Genomic DNA, 23,299 nt, shown 5'->3' with positions numbered 1-23,299 from the left:
TTGTTAATACATTGCTTGATCTCTCTTTAGTTCTGCAGCTTGCACAAAGCAAAGCCTGCAATTTTATGGCAAAATTGCATTAATGACTGAAGTGACACCTGACTGTGATACCCGTGCCCCAACTGAAATGGAAGAAGCCAGGATCTCTCTGCCAAATATTTTGATCTTTAAAGGGTTTTAGAATCTCTCAGAAATATAGGCACAATGTAAAATGTGTGGGATTACTATTACTTAATGTTCAAAATTTAGAAATGCTTTTATCTAGGAATGCAAGCTCTGCTGTATTTCATCGTTATCTAATGCTTGGAGAAAAAAAGAAAACAAACAAAAAAACCCATTGTCCTTTTCCTGTTCCCGGAAAGCCTTTCATCAAGCCTTGAGTTGCAATGATTATGAAGTGCACTGTGTGTGCTGGGAAGCTATATTAATCTTCAAACAAGAGCTTGCTCCTAGTTCCTGGGAAGCCCTAGCTGTAAAGGAGCATGCTTGACATGTTGTAGCCATGTAACATCTATTTGTAATTTCAAGTCTTTTCTAATGTGAGTGCCATTTGCTCTCTCCTTTATGCTATTTGCATATGTCTGTTGGCTTCACCATTGCTGTATGTTTTGCATAGGGTCATGTTCAGGGAAGAATTTAAGACATGTGGTTTGGCTCAAGGTATTCAATTCCCTCCCCCCTCCCCCAAGCCTTTTCTTGTGGAATGATGAAGGGAATAGTACTTGTTGCAAGCCACAGCTATTCAGCTGGAAGTAGAGACAGGGGAGATAAAATGTCTTTGTTCATACTCCTCCCTTCCTTTTTAAAGCCCATCCTGTATTCTTTTCATTGACCATGGACTGCTGTACCATATCCGTTTGGATCGCAGCTCCTTCTGAACCGTTGTGCATGGACTTCCTTTGAGTCTGTTTATGAAAGTGTTCCCTAACAATGAAAAATTTTCTTAGACACTTTATCACAGTAAATTTGAAGAGGCCTTTTTGCTTTCTACAGCTAAATGTAAACTTATTAGCCCATTTAAACAGTTCTTTTTAGGACCAGGTGCCCTTACTTCACTGGGCACTTTTACAGTATAGTGTACAATATCAGAGTGCAAACTATCTGTAAAGAAGACAAAAGGAAAAGGAAGACTGATATCTGTGATGCTAGTTTAAGAAGTACCAGTGGTGGCAGGACCACCCATATAAATATCAGCTTTGTCAGAAACTCTAGTAGACGATTTGTAAGGGAGATGCAAAGCTTATGTAAATATCTGTAAGTTGGGAAGCAGGCTGTCTTTGCAATGAACCCATTTTTAAAAAAGATGCATTTATGCAATTTTCAGAAATCATTTCTATGGATTTGGATATGGTTTTATGTGATTTGGAATGATATATTTTCTGTCTCTGGTTACAAAAGGCTGTTTGAACTCTTATATTGGACAAATCACATAAAGAAGGTAAGCAGAGTTTGGATTTGGCTCTGTGGTGGCAGTTGTATATATATATATGTATATATATGTACATGAGTATGTATTGGCTGAAACCGATGGCATGGTATTTGCAGGAGGCATACTTTCTTTTCTTGAGCATATGGGTTTCCATGAAGGTTTGGCTCCCTTCTTCTCTGCATGTGAGGCAAAACCAACAATAAGCTCCATGAGACTGTGGTGGTCAAATACCAGATCCAAGGATTCACATCCTGTGTTCGCTGCTCATGTGCAAGAGGAGGAGTGCTCTTACGGAGAGCAAAAGGACTTCCTTCTGTGAGTGGCAGTGTGGAGGGAAGAATAGGCTGGATTTCACTATGTCAGAATCAGCCAAAAGCCTATGAGTCTCCCTGTCTTGAAAGTGAGGGAATGAGAAGCTGGATAGATGAAAGGGGAACCGCAGATAAAACACATGCAGCTCCTGCAGCGAAGTGCATTGTAGAGCTGAAGGCTACTGTATAGCTGTCTGGTGCTGGCAGCTCAGCACAGGTACAATTCATCAAGCCTTTGAACCTTTCTCTCCTCCTGGGTAGAATTCACTCTTCTCTCATTTTCAGGTTTAATTCAGCACAGGCAAGTGATTGCCCTACATGGATTTCTCTTTTTTTTTGCCCAGGGTTTGGGTATGTTCATGTTTGCAATTATAAACAAATATATTTCGGGGAAAACAACAAAAAAGGAAAAAAATTTAAAAATGTTTATGGTTGTGAAAACCTACAAGGTGTTTTTGAGAGGTCTTTATATGCATATTTATATGCAGAGAGATTTAAATGTATATTCAAGCTTTAGCTGTCTGCCTGTGGTGCAGAGAACTCCTGACTTCAGCCTGTTCTCCATGTCTGTGTTGGAAGGAGCAGCCTGTGGTACTAGACAGTTTTCATGATGTCCCAGCCTCTTTTTAATGCACATGGGAATACCTCTTCCACTCAGCAACCCACCACCACTCCCTCTTGCCTTTTAGAAACACTCAGCATTTTAAGGTGCCTGTTCTCTCCAGCTTACCTTTGAGATGGGCATGACATCCCAGCCTGGCTGAAGTCAGATGCGTGCTTCCTCCAGCAGCTTTGCAACCCCCTTTCCAGTGCGTTGTTTGCTGCCTTACTGTTTTCACCATGTTTCATTTTTCATTTCGTTGTTTTACCTTTCCATCTGTTACTGTAACAATCCCTTTATAGATTTTCTTGTCTTTACGGTGCAGTCTGGCAGGTAGAAGCACACACTGGGGTAAAGGAACAGAACAATACACAACAGCAATAAAATACAGTTAATTTCCCAGGGATAGAGACAAGCAGGTAGCAATGATACTTCAGGTTTGTATTTTTCAAGAACTTCCAAGGTTTTTCTCGGTATATGTAAATAAATAAATATGTAAAAAGGGATGCATATACATATATGTACAGAATTCTAGGAAAATTGTGTCTTTACTGCAAGTCCCCCCAGGTATAACTGCACTTGAATGGACAAGTCAGCCAGCAGTGCAGTGTGGTTTGAAACACCAGAAATATTCTGGGTGATAATACAGAAATAAACCAGCATTTTTTGATAAGCCCATGCCTTCCATGGTTCTGTGGTTCATGATACAAGTGCATAAAATTCATTTAGTGCACATAAGCAAAAAGAAATTAAAATTTTGCAATTATGTGTTTCTAACCAGATTTTGCTGAAGTATGTTTCTTGTCTTTCTGAGTCCCAGTGCATCAGCGTGTGCCTATTCTGCAAAGGGCTTCAGCACAGTATGAACTTCAAGTATTTGCAAAATTCCTACTTGGTTAACTTCTTAACTTCTTGCCTACACACTTTACTGTAATAGGGTGTTTTAAACGCACTAAAAAAAAAAAAAAATTCTGATTCCTTTCAGTTTGTTCACTAAGACTATCAGAATATATCAAGTGTTTGGCACAGGTAGAAGATGAACTGGTAGATGCCCTTGTCCATGTGGGTTCAACACTTCAGAAATCAGTGGTAGGCTGCAGATTTCTGTTCTTTTACAGAAGGGCAGTTATATTGTGTAAAACCTGATTGATGTGTGAGCTACGTACAGCTAAACATCAAGCTACACTGCCTCCCGGGCTTCCCTGCTTTCAGATTCCGCCAAGTACAGTGTGAAATGCAAAAGATAAATGTGAAACTAAGACTCCTCGTACATCGTCAAGACAACTGTGTTTTTCACGGCTTTTCCCTGGCATTTCGTCAGAGTCTGAAAACAAGCCTGCAATCTGCTTCGTATTTTATGACTGTTGCATGTGCCTTCTCTGAACCAGACAGCTGCTGCCTGCTCCCCCCCGCCCTCTCAGGGGTGCTTTCACACCCCACCCTTATCTTCTGCATCAGTGGCTCTTACCATTCCTGTCTTCTCTATCAGTCACGGCTGTAGGAAGTGCGCTGGGCTGAGGACTGTCTTGTGCTCCCCAACATGTTGGCTCCCCATAGGGGCTGTGCTGCTGGGGTGGACGGGACAAGGAGTTTAAGGTTTGCTCAAGATTGGCTTTCAGAGACTGCACGATGGCCAGCAGGTCAAGTGGCAGGTGGCACCTGGCGCGCTTCTCTTTAGTAACATCACCCTCTGCCTCCAACCTCACCCCTAGGATGACTTGATTCTCTGGCCTCCCACCACTTACTGTACTGGCTTTTTGCTGACGCTCCCGACATGTCATGTACACTGACTGACTGCTCAGTCTGGTTTGATTGGTGTTTGGCTTGTGTTTTTTTGTTGTTGGTTGCTTCTTCACCAAAACTCATTGCAGTGGCTGCATATTAAGGCAGGCAGATTTTGAGGGCTTGAGAGGGATAAGGACATTAACATGCGGAACATCCCTGCTCCTCTCCAAACCACAAAGCCATGAACAGGGGATTTTTATGCTGGTATGTTAATTCCAGACTACTAGAAGAAACCGGATAGATAAGAAGCTCTTTACCCTTATAGCTCAAGCTGTGACTGCAAAAGCTACAGCCAAGCTATTCTAGCCAGCGTGCTCCAAACCTGAAATGTGGGGTTCTTGTAGAGACGTTGTAGAGATGATGTATGATTTGATCTCTGCAGCTATTCCTGGCTCTGTCTTTTGGCAGCATGAAGGACGTACAGGCCTATTGTGCTGGAGGTTGTGTGATGTTAACATTTACTCTGTGAGTAGTGGAGAGAAGGCAGCACCTCATTTTGCATCCAGTGACTGCTTGAAAGGTCTCTTCACTAAAGTTGGCAATACTGAAAGTGTTAAGAGTTTTTTTCTTTTAGAGTCAGAAAGGAAAATAACATTAGCGCCTTATCATCTAAGAAATAGTCATCTGACTTGTGTCCGCAAGATGGATGCTAACCATAGCCTCCGTGAGAAATGGACTGCCACATCAGATCATCTTTCCAAGCTGGCTCAGGAATACGAGGAAGGCACAAGATTTGTGTTTGATATCTCTGTCTGGTATTTCCCTTACACTCGTCTTGGCTCTAAGAGAAACTGATGCTTAGGAAATTTTCTCTGTTTAGCAAGATGTCTTAAAAAGTCTGACAAAGGCTTTGTGCTAATGTCCGAAACACTAAAATTATTCTTTTTCTTGGGTGAAGAACTGGTCTATGTTCAAGAGCTATTTTGAACATTGTGATAACTAGTTATGGGAATATGTTTGGATAACGCTGTATATGTATAGCTTCGTTCATTCCTGTCCATTTGTTATGTTTTCATGTCTCATTGTCATCAAATGCCTGATAATATCTCATCAATAGAAAAAAAACAGTGTGTGTAAATCAGCTGTGTTCAAATTCCTCCTCCAGAAAAGCTGTGGTCTTAATCAGCGTGAGCCTGTGAAACTGAGATGAAGGATCTTTGAGTACTTCTTTATGGGAACACTGTGACAAAATGTAGCCCTACTCACCTGCTTTCTCTGATCTGTGCCTGTAATTTTTGTGGGTGTTTGCTGAGGCTGCATATGCTTATGGAAACAGAGGAATGTTCATTAGTGGGATCTTGGCAGGCTGTCCTGTCCCATTCCCCACTTGAAGCAGGGCTGGTGCCCACACTGGCTCAGGAACCCCATGGCTTTTTCTGAGGCTTGAAGACCTGCAAGGATGGAGAACCCAGAGCCTCTTTGCCCCCTGTTTCAGTGCTGCCATCACCTCCCTGTTGCAGCCTTTTCCTGAATGCCCACCTTCAACATCCATATGGGCTGTATGGTATCACATTCACTTTGCTGTCTCATAAATGATGCTGTTTGAACGGTGTCACCAGTGAATGGAGGTATTTCATGGGTCTTCCATGGGTCTCTTAAAGATTAGTATCTTGGGGTTGCATAATTGTATCTGACTCTAACTCCCAGATTTTCACCCACTTTTAACTACCATTTTGTTTTGTTTTGTTGAAAAGATTGGTTTAACAATTCATATCTATGAAAGGGGTTTGACATTTTTAAGCAAAGATGATGAAAGTGGTTTGTGAAGGAGGCAGGAAAACTCACTACTTTGCCTTCCAAAACAAACTAAAACAAAGCCAGTCAAAACAAATGTATTACCTTTAAAAAAATCCCTGCTGCCTCTCTGCATTTGCTGGATATTAAATTGCAAAATTTAACATAGAAATAGCCCTCACTGAGGAGAACTGTTTTTGAGTTTTCCACTGAGGAACTGGTTTTGATTGAAATAAGAGACTGGAAATTCACATAGTGTATACGAGCGGTATAATTTGCTCCCATTTTCTTCTTAAGGGAGATGGTTAAGGAAAGCTCTTTGTAGGATGTATTTCCCTGCCATGCATGCTATACAAAAAGAGAGAACAGCAGGGGACTGCTCTCTGTGTTCCCAGAAGAACCCATGACTGCACGTGCCCTTCCATCTTTCACACAATGTGTCTTGTGAAGCACAGCAGGGATGATTTGTATTCAATAAGGATACATACGATTGTCCCATTTTTTGTGAAAAAAAGTTAACAAGCTCAGCATACATGAGCATTTCATGTGAAGCATCAGGGTGTTTGGCAGGGCTGGGAACATGATGAGTAAGACAAACCACACGAGATGTCATGGTAATCCCTGCCAGTCCAAGGGATGGAGTTTTTCATGCAAACCTTTATACACCTTTGGTGGCTTAGCACCAGAACAAGCTCAGTGGCTGGGGTGGAGTGGGGGGTTGGCAGGGTAAGAGTTATTGCAGAGTGGAAGCTGATATCCTTTGGATCCAATGCATGGCTACTCAAATTCCACTTGAAAGCTTTAAATCCCTTGTGAAAAGTAGATGGAAAGTACAAAACTAAGGACGCTTTCCGTATTTGTTTGACAGATGAAATACGATCAGTGAGGCCACCACGCAATGTGTTTAATAAGATGAGTACAAGAGAAAACAATATAACTTCCAATCATAAAAAGATCTTTTTCTAATTGCTTTGTAGGTGGTCTTTGAGGCTTTGCACAATCTGGAGCCTCGTGGGTATGTTGTCGGATGGATCATTGCCATCAGTTTGCTGGTGGGAATTCTCATCTTCCTGTTGCTGGCTGTGCTCTTATGGAAGGTAAGGTAACAGATGCAACATAAACACCAAGGCTATAGTCCCAGGAAAAAAAAGCTTAAATTTATCCTTGCATTTAACATCCATTTGCTTTAGGAACTAAATGATTGTCCACTCCATTACAGAATTCATCGGCCAGCAAAAATATGTTCATATCCAGGCTTTTGTGGGGACAGGGAGAGACTCATGACGTAGAGAAGTGGAAAAGTGGATTTCTTCTTTTTAGGGCCTGGTTATTAAAATTTGAAACCTCTGATACCATTTCAAGACAAAGGAGGATCCCTCTTAGAAACCTGCTGTTATCTCACACTTAGGTACTTGGTACGTCTCTATAGTTTTCTGATGACTGAAGCTCACTGATTTCAACAGGGTTTCCTGAAAATCAGGTCAGCTTTGCTCGACCAGCTAAAAGATTGGGTGCATGCCTAGCAAAAACCAGTCAGTAGCTACTGTTTCCAAGAGCTAAACGCCTAGGGGAGAGGAGTATCCAACAATAAATCCCTCAAAGAAAGAGTTCCAGATGAGTGAAATGCATTACCAGAGCAAGAAGCACCAGGACTGTTAAAAGCCAGCCTTCACACCATCTCTGATAAGATACAATTCTTGTACCGAGGCACTGTTACATGGTAAAACTGGGCTGATGCTGACACTTAGCAGCAGCCATCTGGTGTGGTTAAACATAAAGGGTAAGGAGCTTCAAGCGTTTTCATTCCTCAGTTCCCTGTTACCAATCCATAAATTTAAAAGGCTGTGGTCAAGGTCAGGGACTGTCTTTGAGAGAAGTAAATCTCAAATGCACACATGGGAACAAGTCCAACCTTATTTTGCTTCCCGTGGCGGAGGTCCAGCCGCCTGATTTGCACTGTTTAGCAGCATGTGCGCTCCAGGCTCTGCTTGCTGGCTGTGCTGGGACTGGAGGTCACAGCCCCGATGTGCTGCAAAAGGACATATCGCTGCAGGTCGCGAGGCTGTAAAATGGATTTACAAACCTGGGCCAAAAACTGGCCATGCAATTCTTGTTATAGATTATACAGATGTGTGTATAGCTTTGTTATAGATTATGTACATTTTATATGGGTTATAGATTTAAAGTATTTTTATAGTCAGTTTTGAAGATTTTTAAGCATATACTGGCCAGGTCAAAACTGACTGTGCTTTCCGTTTGGAAAACAACATTTGACCACAGTGTAGAACAGTTCGTAACTTCTGTTTTTCTGGCATGCGGGAAATGCGTTTGCTTTCTGTGGCAGAAAGAGTGGGGGAAAAAAAAAAAGTCTGTGCAATTAAGATGGCAGAATAACCATGAGAATGGGAAGATGTGAGATCAGAAGAGGCCCAGGGTTTATGTCCCAATGACACACAGTTTTGAAAAAGGAGTTACTGCTGCTGATACCTGTATGACTGACTGCATACGGCTCATTTCCTGAAGGTAAAAAGGGACTAGGTGAACTGTTTGAAAATGTGCAAGATAAGAGGAATAGCACCTTTCACTGTGAGTCTCCATGAGAATTTGACAGAAGTTCAATTCTTGGTCTCTGCTAGAATTAATACAGTCCTTTGCTTCCTGGCTTAAGTCTTGACACTTGAGGTCTTTTAAATTTTATACGGATCATTCAAATACACAGGAAGAAGCTGCCATTTTGTTGCTTGAAAACCTTGAGGGAAATTCCAAGTGACAGACACAAACAATTATAACTAACACCAGGCTTACATAGCCCTTTCTGCATGCAGATGTTACGGTGCTGAGGCAAAGCAAGGTGAGATGCCTTGCCCAGAGTCCTGTGGCAGGGGTGGCAGTAAAAGCCAGGCTTTGTCAGCTGCACTCCAGTGCTTTATCCATGGAGCTGCTAAAGGAACCAATAACTTAAGGTTTTGTTTTAGAGAAAAGTGATTAAAATTCTGTAGCTGCTAGTATCAGCCAGTATTTTCATTTAAGTCTTAGTTTGGAACATAAATACACGTAAGTAATACTTTGCACTCACTAGTTGCTATATTTGTTAAAGTTACTGGCATTATTAAAGTTGTCTGAGATAAAACTGACATGGGAAAGTTGCAGTCCTACAGAGGAATCTTAATTGTCTGATTGTAAATATTTGTTAGGCAAAATTGGCCAAGTACATCCTACAGTCATTCCTAAATTTTGTGTGTGAAGCAGTAAAAAAAAAAACCTTACATGAGAAGTGGTTTAGTCTTTAACTGTGGAATGAAAGAAAAGATTTGAATTAGATGGAGTTTGGGGCATCTTAGACCTGCTAGTGAGAATTAGAAACGACCTAAATTTTAGGACTAGAGTATAAACTAAATTATGTTTTTATTAAGAAATTAATTAGAGCTAAACTGTGGTCCTGGAAGGCAGCTGTTTACACAAAACAGAGCAGGAGCTGGAGCAAACTCATTATAAGGGAACTGAGCACTGGCAGCAGTGCAGGGCTTGCTGGCAGTGACTCTGTCTCAGCCCGATGAGGCAGGCACGTTCTCACTGTGTGCACGACTGTGCCGTGAGTGGTGCGACACAATGGACAAATCCTTCAACACACCGGTGTTTTGCAGATGGAGTAAGCAGCTCCTTAAAGTTGCAGAAAAATATTAGAATACATGTAAATATTTCACATTACACACTGCTAAAATTAATGGCATTAGCAGGAGTGAGATCTTGGGGACATTCCAGCCCAAAATCCTATTTTGAATCAGAATAAGGTTACTGTGCATACAATACGATAAGGATGGTAATTATTTCATTATTTGTAGATCTAAAATTGCACAGTTTAGGGGGGGGCGTGTCAATGAAAGTGATGTTAAATGCCTGATTGTTTCACGTCAAATAAAAGCTCATTTATTCACATGCAAGACCACAGCCATGTTCATACACACATAACAAGCTTTTTAGTGTGAGCTTGATCAGTTCTTGACTGGCTTTTCTTCCCTGTTTATTTTAGTATTTCATGTAGACACCGTGTTTCCTCCAGTGTAAGTCCATACAGATTCAGAGGGGGTGAGCGGCTTTTCCCTGACTTCCACGAGATGCCGTGCATAAGGCAGACCAGCAAGAGTTGCCCCCTTTTTGTAGATTTTGTTGGAAAGCCCAGTTTTACCCTGACACTAGTGGCTATTTGTATCTTGTTCATCCACTCCGGATGCTTTTGTGCAGGCATCCATGGGAATGTGCTCCCGCTCTTGCCAGTTCCTCTGCCAGCGCAGCTCACTCTCCCCACTCATGCCTCGCCTGTGGTCTTCCATGTGCAAGAGAAGCAGGAAGGGCTCTCATGCTGTTACCCACAGCAAGACATTTTGTGTTTTACTGCAGAGATTGGCCTGCACCTCTTTGGTGGCCTCCAGATGCTTGTGGAGAGTGGAGCAGGGGAGGAGGTCGCTTTGCTTCAGGCCAACTACCCACGTGCTAGACGAGCCTGTGGTTTCACAAGCACTGGCAACAGTTCAGGAGGGAAAGGTGGTTACGGCTGGATTATTTTGAGGAGTGCTGTCCCACACACACTTCCCTCAGCTGTCAGGACTGCAGCTATGCACGGGGACAAGGTCCCCTTTGGGCATAGTGGATTTATGCACGCGAAAACCAGGGCAGAATTGGCATACACCATGCAAATGAAAAACTGAAACGTGATATATAATAACACAATAAATATTCTATTAATAATAGTGGTGCTTTACAATGTTGTGGATTGGAGTTTCTACATTTAAACTGGCTTGAGTTGTGGAGTGAATTATTCAATCCATATCATTTTAGATAAAGTGCACAGAAAGAAAAAAAAAAATGGTTTGTGCCAAGAGGATATCGAAGAGGGGATGTGTAAGCGAGTGTCAGACTGGACATTTGGGCAGCTGAGTGATCTGTGGAGCCAGTTGTGGAAGTGATTTGCAAAACAAAGATTTTATATTCATTGCAGTAACGTTATTTTGGTTTTTTGTGGCATGTTTAATACAGGAGCTGAACTTCTGTCTAAACTTACTTAACTAGACATTAAGCTTCTTTCTGAACTGAGCCTGATTCTGTGGTATCCAAGCTCTGACTTGTCTAAAATGAGGTTTCTAGCACTGTTTTACAGCTTTTGGATTCCAGGGGCAAAGAATTCATCTCTGGGTGTCCCTTATATAATAAGACACTCTTCTGCTGTGAACCCTGGATTTGTGACAGGATTGCAGAGATGAGAACAGCAAGCAGAATAGCACCCACATATGTTGTTTTTTGATTAGCCGGAGGGTTTCTGCTCTTCAGTACGTGCTAGACAGAACGTTTTTGCCCTTTGTCTTTAAATGAGAGTTTGAAGACTTTTTTTCAGTTTTTAGGAGAAATACTGTGAAGACATTTCTGTCTACTGAGCTGAGATAGTGCAGGCTTTGAACTGGCTTTTTCCAGTGGGGAGCATGAATCCTACCAAGTGCTGGACTTGCAAAACCCTCATTTAAGCAGAGGCTGCATGCGTGGATGCATCTGTTTGCTAGCACTGTTTTAACAGACAAACTTTGAAATATAAAGCTTTCTTTATGAAATATGAAGTTCTTTCAAAAAAGACAGACAAAATGAAGCAGGTTTTTCAAAGGTGCATTTGGGCCTCTTGCCTGGAGAAGCCTTATGACTTTTTTCTGTGACTGCACAAGTGTCTTTGAAAGAACACTTGTATTCCCCTACATGCAGTTGCCATTGCCTCACATATTGTTTCAGCATTCAGAAAATATCTGAAGCTAACCAAGGCTAAAGCTAACTTGAAATTCACCTCTGCTGCAAAAACCGCTGCCCCTTTTTGGAAGGAGACACTTTCCCTTACTTAGGGCCTCAAACATTAAGTCTTTTTACAATGGGCCAAAACATACAGCTCACCATTTTCCAGCAGAGGGGGGAAAAAAAAAAAAAACCCTCTGCACTTATTCTTTGCCAGTGGTTGCTCTGTATCCTGTGTTACAAGCCCAAAACCATTTTCTCTCCCTTTTATCTACAGCTCAGGTGGCAGAGGCTAACTACCATTTCCTGGCCAGTCCTTGTACCACCCCCCTTTCCTGGTGGCAAGGTTCTGGAGTAGTAGTTCTGCAATGAAGTAAAACTGCCTTTTGTTTTTTCCCTCCCTAGAGGTGCATAGGCACATACAGTTATGGCACAAAACCTCTTTGGGTTTCACCATAGGGGAGAAGTCTGGCTTTTCTCTCGAGATATATATGTATTTCCTTTCTATACATCTACCTATAATCTATATATCTCTATCTATAATCTATTTATATGTATAATCTTTTCAGGAATAACACTTTTCAATAAAAAAAGTCTCCCAGGTGGGTGTAACCCACCCATTATCACAGCTGTATAGCTTCAGATGTTGGTTTTAGAGGTGGGGACAGAGAAACCTGTTGAAACTGAGTGGCTTTTCATATCTTGGATGAAAGTTGTGCCTATTCAGAGTTCATATGCTTCTTCCTTTCTGTACATATAATTCCAAGAATAAACCATTATTTACTATGGTGATGCTTCAAAATTAAGAATCATAATTGATGTTTGGATAAACAAGGCAGTTGACTCAACTTGCTGTGAGAGCACTTACTAGGGGCTAGTGATGGGAAGGGTGGATTTCACAGCTCACGAAGGTCTTCCAAGGTCTTCCCTTTAGAGATGTAGATGGATGCACCAGCTGCCTCAGAACTTGTAGAGAGAAGTCTATACTTCTCCTTTTTCTTTCTTTTTTTTTTTTCTTCTCCACCATCACTCTCACACTTTCTTCCAAATTCCTGCCCAGCTTTGTGCTCTCATTTTTCAGCTTGTCTCACTTACTAAAGTATGATCCCTACCTGTGGGAACTACATAGCCCATATCTGTCCTGTTTGTCCATCAAAACCACAAAAGCTACGACTTAATTTGTATTCTCTGAAATTCCTCTTTCTGTAGTCCTCAGTTCATTGCATTATGTAGAGTTTTTCTGATAAACTTTTCATTTTGTTGTTTTTGTTACCCATTTATCTAGTAAGTTGTTACTTGCTATCTCATATGTAGGCTTCTTGGGGGTACTACTTCTTTGACGCAGATTCTAGGTTCAATCAGTCTAGAATTAGGCTTTTTCAATATTATCCTGTTATAAAAAATAAAAATGCAGCCAGGTGATAATTAACTTCTGTGATTCAAAACCGAATGCATATTACCTCCCAAACATGAATAGATCTTTGTTATGTATAGCAGCTAGGAAACCTTGAGAAGGGAATGGGGCAGTGGAAGTGGTTGGCTGGCTGTATAAATAATGACATTTTCACCAGGCAGGATTTAGGTAGATCATCTGAAGTCTACTTATTTTCTTAAAGAACAGTCAAAACTGTGTTTTATTATGTTTCCTTTTCCTGGATCAAAGTGAGCATCACAAAATGTTCGTAGACCCTTGACTTCCCAAGACAAAAAGGGTTTGTATTCCTGCAACAGTGACTCAAATTTCGGGTTTTCTACAATAGATTATTTGGGTGATTTGCTGTGCTTTTTGAATTCTGACTGAATGTTACAAGAAGATTGAGTTTGGGCATCTTTTATGTGTTCTTACACATGTAAATGGTTAATGCTGCTGCTGTAGCCAGAACACTGCCTTCCCCAGTGAGTTTGCTGGCTGCCATGTAATATTTGTTCACCACCCTCAAGAGCAAGGTTGGCAATATTTCAGTGGTGGTGTGTGTCCAGTACTTGTGAAATGCCTTTGTTATCTTTCCGGATAAAATGAGCTATGTACATGTACAACAGTAACATTGTGGCTGAGTGTTCTCTCTGGTCTAAGTGTCCTCCAAATGGGAGCTGTGCATGCCAGGGCACTTTGAGAACATCACAGCCATTGCAGCTATGTCGCTCTCATCCTGGCACCGTGTGAACAAATTGAATCCACTGGCAAGGGAGAGGTTGGGTTGTGGTTCAGAACGCCTTTCTGAATAGAAGAAAGATAGCCATCATTTTCAGGAGCCCACACCAGAAAAAGAATATGTGTGTAGACTGAAAAATTGCAAATAAGTACCTAAGGTTCCAAGGTTCCCCACTGCCAGAACACAACATATGTATTTATTGGAAGTTGTTAGCATCCCTCAGACCCAAATGCCAGTAACAGAGAAAATGTGACTTGCATAGTCTGAATTCTCTCTTTAGGCTTGGTGTCGCTGTGGGTAATGCTGTATTATGACTTACACCAGCCATAGCCATTTCCTCCTGGTTTGGCTAAACCCATTGAGTCTCTAATATTGTTCAGTTGTCCCAAACTTCGCTTTCCATGTATACAGGCATACGTGTGTGTACACATACAGATGCATGTATGTAACTTATTCTGATAATTATGGACATAATACAATTTGCATTCAAATATTTTTGGCAGGTCAAATATATCAAAATATGATTGTAAAGCTACTTTTTATTGATTCCAGAAATAATCTTTAATGTTTAGTCTCTGGTTTTCAAACAAAGCCAGAAATATTTCAGTAGTTTTTCTTTTTTTCTTTGGAGAGGAAATGGAAAATATGGATTGAGATATGTCTTAAATTAATTGTACTTACAGGAGTGATATATCTAATTGCTGTCCTATTCCCTGCTGAGATTTAAGAATTCAGTATATAGTAATTTGTCCAGACATATCTGCAGTAGACATTGTGTTCTTTCTAATTTTTGAGACTGATATCAGAGATGAACTTTGGATGATGGCTGTGTTCGTTCTATGACTTTTTAGAAAATAAACTACTTAGTAAAATTTTGCAATAGGAAAAAATCTTTAAACTATTTGGAAGTGTTTATAAGTCTTATGTTGGGTAATTCACTTTTTGATTGCACTTATAAGTATACTGGTAACATCTGTCATGCAAGTTACTGTACACAGTTACCATCCTGCAAGAAGTTCATGCTTTCATTAAACTCAAGTTGCCAGAACTCAGCACTCTTTAAAAAGTCCAGTCACTGGAGTTCTCTTCATTTCTGAAGTACTGCAAGTACTAAGTCCTTAACAAAATATATTATGTACGCACAAATTAATCAAATGCTAGGTGAATGAGTCTTGTCTGAGGCAAACTAGGTCTTACCTACCTGGTAAAGATATTCCAAGGGTAGACACCACAACTACCAGCTTTATTCACCACATTAGCAAGTAGGCCCACTGAAGCCAACTGAACAAGTCCTGGGAGAAAAGTTGCACAAGAAGTGGTTAGAGGAACAAATTACTGATGACTGGACTTCATGTTTAGAGTGGGGTGACACTCTAGCATCAGTGACAACAGCAAGGCATGTTATATTAAAAAAAAACAAAGTACTAAATTAGATTGTCTGTACCGGCGTCCATCTCTGGATGCAGTTATCCCTTTCACACACCTAAATGCATCTTTTCCATGCATGCTGCTAGTCTGAATTGTGTATCTATTTTGAGGTATCTAGCCTTAGTGACTGTTTTTTGAAAATTTGGCCTTTGAGATAGACATAAAGCATTTGGCTAAATTAATAGTTTATTTAATGACCACTTGAGCTAAGTTTATGAATAGACTGACTGTTCTTAGCAAAAAAAAAGAGCACTTAAAGTTTTTCTTATTATTTCAACATTACAAAGTAACTGCCTAGTAAAATGTATGTTTAAAAACTGTGCTTCTTTTACTGCTACAGCATGTAAAATAAATTTCCTTCTAAAAAGCTATGGAGGACTACAGATCTTCACCCTAGGTACCAACAGTAATATCTTAAGTCAGTTAGCCAGGCTATATGAAAGCAACTTAAAAGTGCAATTTTGCATATATTGTTAATTCTTTTCTGCCATAGCAATGTCTGTCTGTTGCAGTGCATTGGGATCAGATACAGATGCTAGGTATCAAATTCTTCCTTAGTAGCTAAACAAAGTGTTTGTAGAGGAGAACTTATCTTTGAGCAAGCTGCTGAACTTATCTTTGCCTCAGTTCCCCAGCTGTGTAAGTATATAGAGCATTGTGTATATATACAAAGTATATATTGTGTGTGTGTACATACACACACACACTGGCCACTTGTGGAATGGTTATGTTTGAAGCATATGTATTTATTTTCTTGTACATGTTTCATTGAGCAAATGAGGACCTACATTACAGGAAAGTTAAGGGATTTGCTCTCAAAAAGTCAATGAAAGACTGAATAATCAAAGCCAGACCACTCAAGTCCTCATGAGCTTACCTTAGCCACACTATCATCCTTCCTCCTAAATATACAGTTTCTCCTTTAACTACAGGCAGGACACGTGGCTGCTTTCCAAATACGCCTTTTCCTCACAGGGGGGCCCAGGTGGTGGCAGTTGGCCACCTCTGTGGAAAACCTGATACACAATATCTGTTCATGACCCCTCTGTACTGTGGCAAGGGTCCTTTAATTGGGAGGAAGGAAATGGTGCATCCTCTTGGAGCTGGTGGCTTGCCAGAATTATCTAGGGCCACGCGAACACGAGTGCAAAGTATTTTTTCCTGCCTTATTGGCAGTAGTAAAGTGAGATGCGCTTAATAACCAGTGATCGATCTCTGCATGGGGAAACACTCCACGCTTCCAATCTCAGCAGCACTGCTTTGCAGAGATTGGGGGTGTTGCTGCTCTGCCAACTGGTGGCATCTTGCTTGTGGTGAGGTTCCTGGCCCTGCTGTGAACCATGATTAGCTACATATTTTTCTAGCTGTGGTACTGTTTATGAGAAGGGAGAAGTGCCCAAGGGGCATGAACCCAAAAAAGGTGAGGACAAGAGTAAGTTAATTCTTTCCAAAGGGCCATGAGGTGAATGGCTTCAGGCGTCTGCCTAGATTAAAGAGATGTAGCAATAAAAGATTCATGATGTAAGTCCAGACTGTTCATCAGCTATGGCTGAATAGTGCTTACAGTAGATGATGAAACTGTGTAATAGAGGAAAGGCAGCTTGTGATTAAGGCACTGAACCCAAAGTATCTTGTCAAACAAAGCCCAGCTCAATGGGAGATTTCTTCAGTGGTTCTTAAATTTCCTTTTATTTCTTAGTTACACCTATGTCAGTACTTACTTCTCTCTCTTTTCTTTTTACTTGTTGGTTTGTACTCTGGTCAGTAACCTCCACTAGAAGACATTTGTCAGCAGAGCCATACTGATAAAAATCAGTACTTTTTGTGTGCAGCTTAGTACCTCAGTATACACTAGAGAAACTTAATTAGAAAATTGTACAAAAAGTGGCAAAAATCTCTGATGTAGTTTTGGATTCTGTTTGAACATTGTCGTTCACAAACCTCTATTAGTAGCTCAGTTACAGCCTTGGAATACTACTGTAAATCAAGACATAATGGTTTTTACACCAGTATGTAACTGTTCTTATCAATTTTTTTCTTGTTTCTTAATGGATTGTGTTAATGGGAAAAAGACTTTAAAAAAAAATACAAAACATAACCATTCTTCTACAATCAACATTTCAAACTATTTCTCTTTTTATTAGACTGGGACAATAAGCCTCGCTGGGCATGATAAAAATGCTTTAGACGTTTACCCAACAGTGAATGTAACAAAGGCAGTGATATTGCTTGCCCTCTGATCAGCTTTGGTTTTTCCCAACTGAGGATTAATGTTTATTTTGTAATGTCGTCAGTCTTCAAACATACTTATAATTGGCACCCTAGAGAAATAGCCACAGGACAGTACTGCAGGAAATGTTGGCTAAATGTTGACACTTCTGGAGTTTAGAAAAATACAAAGTCCGGTAATTCAGTGATCAGAAAATAGCAGCAGAAAAAAAGATAATAATTTATTGCAATGTTTATTCAACACTTTTAAATCACTTTGTTTTCAGTTTGTGTGAGTGCTTGAAGAATGCAATTTTGTGCGAGTGTTGTTAGATATGACTTATCTGTGATTTTTTAAGGGATTTAAGGCTGGCATGACGGCTAAAGGGAGTTGCGTGTGCTAGTGAAAGACTTTAAATACTCAAGATTGAATAGAGGACTTGACAGTGCTGCCACATGGCAAGAAATAACTTCACAATAATAGGTGTAATTCCCCAGCCTACAAATAACGCAGGTTTTCTCTTGCTTTATTGTTCAGTTTTGCCAGGAACATGCTTTCTGCATGGCATGTACTGTAGATGGCAGTAAGGTTATGCTAGAAAAGGGTACATGGGCTGGAATAAACTAAATTAAAGGATGTGTGTAAAACCTATGGATGGTTTCAGGTTTTGAATCTAAGCCACCTATTTATAGCAGCTCTAATACTTACTTGAAGCACCTCCAGAAAGGTCTGATTATTGTTTGCCACTTCTGGTAAAGACCAGGCCAGCTTTTTCTTTCCATTTTGTTTGGTTCTGCCTGAATTTGTTTGGGTTTGTTTAAAAGCAAGCAGACATCTTTGCAGTTTATCACTGCAGATGTGAAACATGACAGTTTGTGGATTCACAGACAATTCAGACACTCTCCTTTCCCTAGCATGGGATGTGAATACATTGTGAGTGACACTGATAGCCCCAGGATTTTGGGACTATCCCTATATTCCCAAAGTCTTCAATGGTCCTCTTTGTCCTCTGTGTTTGCACACAGAAGAAACAAAGCAGGACACGATGCCCTTGGCATAGCTGTTCCCCTCTGGTGAGGTCTGCCAGGGTTGAGAGTAAAGCTTGGTGCATGCTGAGCAGTGTCCTGCTTCTGAGACCTTTCTTTCAGCCACACTGACCCGAAAGGCCCATAACTCGAGGGCCTCCTCAGCCTTCCCAGGTAATTTTCACCCAACTCTGAAGTGCTGACTGTAGTTCACTCTTCTCATTTCCAGCATTGTCTTTGGTGGCTGATGCCTCTTCTTCCATTATAATCCTTCAGCTTTCCACGGTACTCTCTCCTTGCCTCCTGTAAATATGTTCTTCTGTTGCTCTTCCTCTCATGACTGCCTTCCCCAGGCAGAGGTTTGCTGATCAAAATATTGTCATCAATCCTTTCCTCGGATGTGGTGGTGTGAACTCACAGATTGCATGATGGGGTCATGGCTCTGGACTTGGGTATTCCTTTGCCATATATGTACAGTTGTATGTGTACACACACACACACACGTATGTCTGTATATATGGAAAGCAAAGTTTGGGAAATTGAACAATATTAGAGACTCATTGCCCATGAAACATGGGTTGGAGATCCTTGGCCCACTGTAAACACCCGTTCCACAAATGAGATCACAGCAATACTGCTGTTAAAGCTGAGGATCTCTCCTCCTCTCCCTGCTTGAAATCCCGGAACTGAGTCCCAGCAGTGCTGTCCTCAGTGGGTTTTCTGAGTTCGCTTAAGGGCTTTGCATTAGCCACAGAACAGAGATCTTCAGGTGTCCCTTCTGCCCCAGTGATAAAAGAACCAGTGTGTACTCAGCCCCACGTTGCATCAGTTCTCTGCTTTGGTCCAAGTGTCCTCCTCCTTATTACCCATGTATCTCCGCACTGTATGTTAAATTCACTTGTTCTCTCCAGCTTGCCACAGGCATTTATCAGCCCTCACCATATGGGTTAACATTGCTGTAATTTTTAATGAAATCAGTTTATTGTAAGGAGATGGATATGTGGGTTCTGTGGTCTCTTGTCAGACAGTGACTATGTTTTGATTTCTTCACAGCCATTACAAAAAAAACCTTTTCTGATGATGATAGGGACTCTATCATGTTAAGTGGAAATATGTGTTGTTAAAATGAAGGAACAGTATCCCATAACAAAGCACATCCTTGCCTTTCAGGGGAAATATATCCAATCCCTGACCACTATTTTAAAAAATGGGGCCGGAGGGGTGGAAATTCCTTAAAGTCCAGGTTCTCTTTTTGCTTGCACTTAAATTAAGTCCTCTACATAATTTTAGATTATCCACATCATTTACAGAAAGTAAACACATACAGCTTTGTAGTGGAATCACCTCTAGATGTAGGATTTCATGCTTCATTAATATTTATTATGGTCTTCAGCTCACTTTTTTGCCCTGCTGGAAAGCGATACAAAAGCATTCTGTATCCAGTAACAAAACAGTAAAATACCAAAACTATTATAACCAACTTTTAAAGATAATTCCTGAAGCAGATGTTCACAAACAGACAATTTTTATCAAAATAACAGTGGGAAGGAGTTTGCTTTTGTTTGTTTGGCCCTCGAGGAAATTAAAAAGCCTTTCTATAATTTTGATTATAACTTTGAGAGGATTTTATTGTACCAAGGATGTGGTTGCATGAAGGATGGAAACCTTAAGGGTTTAAAACCTGTTTTTAAAAGCTACAAATTGAACTTCCCTTGTTAATCTTGGGAATCAAAGTCCTGTGGCAATTTTCTTTTCTAATGTGCAGAACATGTAGGTCTGTTAGAAAAACTGATAATACAAAAAAGGCACCCACTTCAACACATCTGCTCCCTGAGCATATGTAAGCAGTATCTGCAGATTCCTGTGACTAAAATAAGTATTTACGATTAATTCTAGTGGGGCGGAACAACGGAGGAGAAGTATGTTCTTACACTTTTTTTTTTTTTCCTCATTATGAATAAAATAATTCACCTCCATTTTGGACTGTGAAAATCTAGGGAAACTTTTGCTATTGGCTTCAAGTCTCCATTGAGCCGAAGTATGTTGGCATCAATGATGAAATGTCACGGGGATTTTATGATGGTGCTATCTTGAGAAAGTCTTCTCAAAATACATCCTTTGCACTGGTATAGCTTGTAGGTACAAGTACAAAAAATTGCTAGTAATATTTTTCTGTTAAAGAAAGAACTTGATCTGACTTCTAGAGCAAGTTTGAAGTATAGGGAACTTAGAGAAACTCTTCTTTAATTCTGTTTTTCTGAATCCTTGCATACACTGTTCTGAAAAATGCTAGGAGGCAAGGGAGACGTGGCCCTCCAAAATTCAAGTGTCCCTTTTGTGAGGTGGTTTTTCAGAACAGAACCACCATTATCCATGCGTTTGCACACATTGAGTAGCAGATAAAGCTTTGTTTACGATAGATGGGAAAGAGACTATGTCCATAGTCTGTGCACAAGACTATGAACAAATGACTTTTAAGGTCTAATTCCAGTTATTCAACGGGGCTCCAGAAGGTCATGGGACCTCTGTAAAATTGAGATCGTAGGCATTTATGTGTGTGTCTACCTACTGTGTGTTTATAAAGTGGTTGTAGGTGTGCGTGCAATGTACATCTATGCACTCCGCAGGGTACACCTATCTCTAGATTAATAGCATGGCCCAGGGCTGTGGTCCACAGTTATCCAAAAAAGTGGCTTGTTAGACCACACTGCAGCTTCCATGTCCTTTGCACAGAAGCCAAGCGGCAGAGGTAAGGGGTGGTGAGAGGATGATGTGTGTCTGGTCTCATGTTGCCGTGAATTCAGGATGTAGCTGGGGGCACTAGCAAGGACCTTGGCTTTAAGAAGCTCTGCTGGAGAAACACCCTCGGCAGTTTGAACAAGCTGCCTTTCAGATCTCTGTGAGTTAAAATATACTTGAAAAAATTAAAGTTGCTAAAGAACTGAAACTAAAAAGCCCAACTTAATGGAAACTTAGTAGTGACAAAACAGCACAAAATATTCCCACATATAGCCAACTTGGGAATAAAGGATGGCAATAACTGGTTGATAAAGGAAGACTAAAGCATCATGTTTTACCCAGCAGGAGTAAGAAAACAGGTTTAGAGTGGTAGCAGTTACATAAATGTTTAATTATGATGAACAAAATATTGATTAAATGGTCTCAATAGGGCACTGCTAAGTTTAAGGAGTTATTCTTGAATGCTTACCAGAGTCTGTTATTAAAATACTTGTTGTTTATTTGAAAGACTTAAAAAAACCAGATATATAAGAGGTTTTTATCCAAACTGAAATGAAAACCACTTGCATTTCTTTAACTAAGTACAAGGGTTTAGGAAACAAGAAGATATGCAAAAGTGATTATCAGCCCTGCAGCATCTTGAAAGCTTGTGGAGGAGTAGTGGATGCTCTGCGTTGTGTAGGATCAGGCTTGTATTTTGTCTTCTGAGCTGCAGATTACACAACTGGTAGCAATGGGACAAGGGAAGTCATTTAGCAAAAAGAATCTGTAGCTATCAGTTTCCTCCAAAGCATCTTAACGTAAATGATCCTTAAATAGAAAATTTGAGACCTGAACTTAGAGTGATTACTGGCGGGAAGAGAAGTACCTGTGGTTGCACAGCAGTGAGCACATACTCTTGGAGACAGGTACACTGCAATGGCAGCAGAGCTCTTCGGAACGGTGGTGGAGCACCTGTGATAGACAATAGACCGTGCTGGCCTTTCTGGAAGAGGGTTTCTTACAGAAAAGGCTGATAGTCAGAATTTCCATGCGGGGAGGTGGGCATACTGTGTTCCTCTGATCTCTGTTGTTTTGTGCAGTTGTGGACACTGAGAGCACAGTTCATAAAACTGGCAGCATTTACTCAGGACCTAAGTGCTAGCCTGGCTTTAGGTTCAGATCCAAATTTTGCATTAGTCTTTATTTGAAACCAATAAACCTGTACCTGCCTCTTCTGGTCTGTGTTTATTAGAAATACTTTATGTGCATTTTTTTAAAAATCATGTTTCATAAGAGGACTTTTCCCTCCGAGTAGTTCATCTGTAAGGAGCAGAGTACTCGTGAAGACTTGGGACCTGGTTTGATCTCATTTATATTGATGTAAACAAAGAGCTATGATCCAGATTGGCACTAGGAGAAATTAGATATTAACGCCTGTGCTATTTTTTTCTGCACACCATTTTTTGACAAAGTAGGTTTCAATTTAATAATACTGTTACTTACCACTGTCATCTTTTCTTGATTTGCAGATGGGCTTCTTCCGCCGGAGGTACAAAGAAATTATTGAGGCTGAAAAGAGCAGAAAGGAGAATGAAGATAGTTGGGACTGGGTCCAGAAAAATCAGTGAACTGCCCACGAAAACTGAAGTCCAGTCATGTGACACGTGCTTGCTAGCCTATAGGTCCTGCTCTCGTATCTTCCATATGTGGAAGAAGGAATCTTCTCCAGATTTTTCGGAGACCCCATTGATGCTGTGTCTTTATCACTCCAACAAGCTAGGGAACATATCCTGAGGCAACCACTGCAGCCATGTCAGGTGACTGGAGCGATTTACACTTCATTTAAGAGCTGAACTTTGAACTTTGGTAACCAAGCTGCAGTGCAGAGCAATATTTATGAATCCAACTATGTGGTATACCCTCAGGGGAAGACTGTTACCTAAAAATATTTTTTATAAATATAAGCTTTTTATATTGATTATGTCTTTATATTTGTATCAATGTTTTATAGTTTCTATTGAATAGCTATATAGTTCACTCAAGCACTGATATCTGGCTAAATCCTTGGAAATACGTATATGTATATATAAATCCTATTCTACTTTTAAACTTCAATGCAAGAGAGAAAAGAGAG

The 23,299-nt window shown here is 40.5% G+C and overlaps 1 protein-coding gene across 1 annotated transcript in view; it reads left to right on the top strand.

The window, feature by feature from the left end:
• Positions 1 to 22,793, top strand: part of ITGA9 (integrin subunit alpha 9) — a 227,411-nt gene extending 204,618 nt beyond the window's left edge. Inside the window, exons 27-28 of the mRNA XM_075705767.1 lie at positions 6,838 to 6,957; positions 22,695 to 22,793. Coding sequence (XP_075561882.1) covers positions 6,838 to 6,957; positions 22,695 to 22,793 — 219 coding nt within the window. The remainder of the gene's footprint in view (positions 1 to 6,837; positions 6,958 to 22,694) is intronic.
• Positions 22,794 to 23,299: the final 506 nt, after the last annotated feature.

Source organism: Pelecanus crispus, chromosome 2 (assembly GCF_030463565.1).
Source record: "Pelecanus crispus isolate bPelCri1 chromosome 2, bPelCri1.pri, whole genome shotgun sequence".
Classification (NCBI taxonomy): Eukaryota; Metazoa; Chordata; class Aves; order Pelecaniformes; family Pelecanidae; genus Pelecanus; species Pelecanus crispus.
The sequence above is the reverse complement of the archived record's forward strand: the minus strand, read 5'-3'. Positions and strand labels throughout refer to the sequence as shown.